This window comes from Trichomycterus rosablanca, chromosome 3 (assembly GCF_030014385.1).
Source record: "Trichomycterus rosablanca isolate fTriRos1 chromosome 3, fTriRos1.hap1, whole genome shotgun sequence".
Taxonomy (NCBI): Eukaryota; Metazoa; Chordata; class Actinopteri; order Siluriformes; family Trichomycteridae; genus Trichomycterus; species Trichomycterus rosablanca.
This window is the reverse complement of record NC_085990.1, coordinates 40,593,248-40,595,486: the sequence shown is the minus strand read 5'-3', so window position 1 is coordinate 40,595,486 and position 2,239 is coordinate 40,593,248. Positions and strand designations below refer to the sequence as shown.

At 40.6% G+C, this 2,239-nt stretch overlaps 1 protein-coding gene across 1 annotated transcript; it reads right to left on the bottom strand.

Annotated features, from left to right (window-relative positions):
• Positions 1 to 294: 294 nt before the first annotated feature.
• tpbgb (trophoblast glycoprotein b) lies at positions 295 to 2,012 on the bottom strand. The gene has a single exon (XM_062992113.1). The coding sequence runs from the start codon at positions 1,890 to 1,892 to the stop codon at positions 756 to 758; it is 1,137 nt and encodes a 378-aa protein (XP_062848183.1). The 5' UTR covers positions 1,893 to 2,012; the 3' UTR covers positions 295 to 755.
• Positions 2,013 to 2,239: the final 227 nt, after the last annotated feature.

The following is a 2,239-nucleotide window of genomic DNA, read 5'->3' as shown; positions in this document are numbered from 1 at the left end:
TTCATTCACCCTTAAGAGGCTCAACCTACAGTTTGAACACCACTGACCTAGTTTATGCCTAATACCCTAATAACTAGTGTAGAACCCATAATTGTAGTAAGTAACATGGTTAAAAGGTACAGTTGTCTGTAATGTAATAACATGTCAGAATCCAATTGGCTGTATGTGACTATGCCTAATCCTTGTGTCTGTTCCAGCAGCTTCGGATATCTCTTTGGAGTTCAAAGCACTGGGGTAGAGACGAGGGATCAACACAAGACCTTTTTATTCAGGAGAACATATTCAGAAGAAATGTCATGGAAGCAGTGTGACTATAAAAATGAACTTAGATCATCAATTGCATTACACTAAAACAGACATTAAAAACAATAGAGATGCATGCAAGCTCCTTCTTGAAAAGACAAGCATTAAAACAAGCATTAAATATGGATTATTGTTTTTCGTCATGTTGCAAGAAAGAAATTTTGCATCCAATACAATTTGAAAGGTATTTGCATTATTCTCCACACTGTTCAGACTTAAAAAAAAAAAAAAAAGAAGCTAATAAACCTCTATAATGATTTATTGTTTCATGCAGCATTGCACAACATCGAAACATTACACAACACATCAGCAGACAATGTAGCAGGTGGCATGCACTTCAGAGGGGGCCAATTAATGTATCTAGCATGGCAAACTGCTTGTAAAATATGTGCAAACATAGAGCTGAGTCATAACTGTCTGACAGACTTTTCCCCTCTTTAACAAAAACCCCATTACACATCCGAATTTAGACTGAGGTTTGCCAGCCGTGGATCCGAGTTGATCTCGTACCTGTAATGGTAGCCTTCCATGTGGTCCCTGCATGCATCACGTATATTATACATCCATCTTTTGATGCCTTTTCTGTTCAGATAAAGTACTAACAGGAAAATAACTCCAATAAGAGCCAACACTATACCCAGAAAGACGTAAGAAGTCTCCAGAACACCTTTCATGTTTCCAGATAAGGTACACTGCAATTTAGAGAGATCCAGCAGCAAAAGTTTGGTGTTTCTCAGTTTTAGTGGGTCGGCGCAGGTCATGTTAAGCTTGTCCACGACATCTGACGTCTTTAACCACGTAACCATGTCCTCAATGTTACAGTCACAAACCCAGCCGTTTCCCCCCAGTTGCAAGCGAAGTCCAGAAATCTGGTTTAACTCTAACAATGTTTCATTAGAAAGATTTTTTAAAGAATTTTCCCGTAGGTCCAAGCTATGAAGTGCTTGATATCTGAAAGTACCATTATTAATCAAAACTATTGAATTGTGACTTAGGTCTAAAGTGGTAAGGTCAGACAAGTTGGTAAACATGTCATCTGGTAGGACCACAAGGCCGTTGTTGGCCAAGCCGAGATAGGAAAGTTTAGGAACACTGTGCTTTAAAAGATTAGATACAACATCGACATATGTGAAGTTATACAAAGATCTATTCATGTTCAAGACCTGAAGGTTGTTGTTCTGTGAAAAAGCTTCAGGGCTGAAGTTTATGATTTTGTTGTTGCTCAGGTCAAGCAAGCGCAGCCCTGGCAAATTGTAAAACACCCCTGGGGCCACTTGCTCTATTCGGTTTCCAGAAAGATACAGCTCTTCCAGAAGGTCCAAACGAACTGGGAATGATTCCTTTGTTAGGCTGGATATATCGTTTCCAGTTAGGATAAGGGTGGTTATATTGGCTGGAAGGGGTTGTGGGATGAATGTTAAGTTCTGATTGGTGCATTCTACCGTTGTGCCAGTACAAATGCATTTGTGAGGGCATTCCAAAGAGGTTCCAGTGCCAAAGCACATGAGGAAAAGGAGCACACAATGTGTAGAGACGTACCTCCAGCCCTGTTTCTCTGTCTGCATTTGCAGCGAGGCTCCTGCACGCATTTCTGCACGCGGTTCCAGCAAGATTCAGATCACTCAAGGTAACCAAAAGTGTTAGTGCAGCAGAATAAACGTTTCCAAACCAAAAAGTCTAAAATGCAGAGCTTTCTGTGTTCACTTGGATTTGTGGTAGACACATATCTTCATTTTTTCCACATCTCTGTACACTTTTGTTTTACGTACACAGAGTGAAGCAAAACAAAGGCAACATGCAAATGCCGGTCCACTGACCTGTTTAAACGCGCTCACATTCACATTGCTACACTGACTCCAGTTCTCTCTTCACTTTAACCACTGATTCTGCTCCTTCAGTCCAACCCAAAGTTAAAATGTCCTCCAGCCTTCTTATC

What these genes read in the sequence shown, in the direction of transcription:
- tpbgb (XM_062992113.1), bottom strand. Translation starts at nt 1,892, where the DNA reads ATGCGTGCAGGAGCCTCGCTGCAAATGCAGACAGAGAAACAGGGCTGG.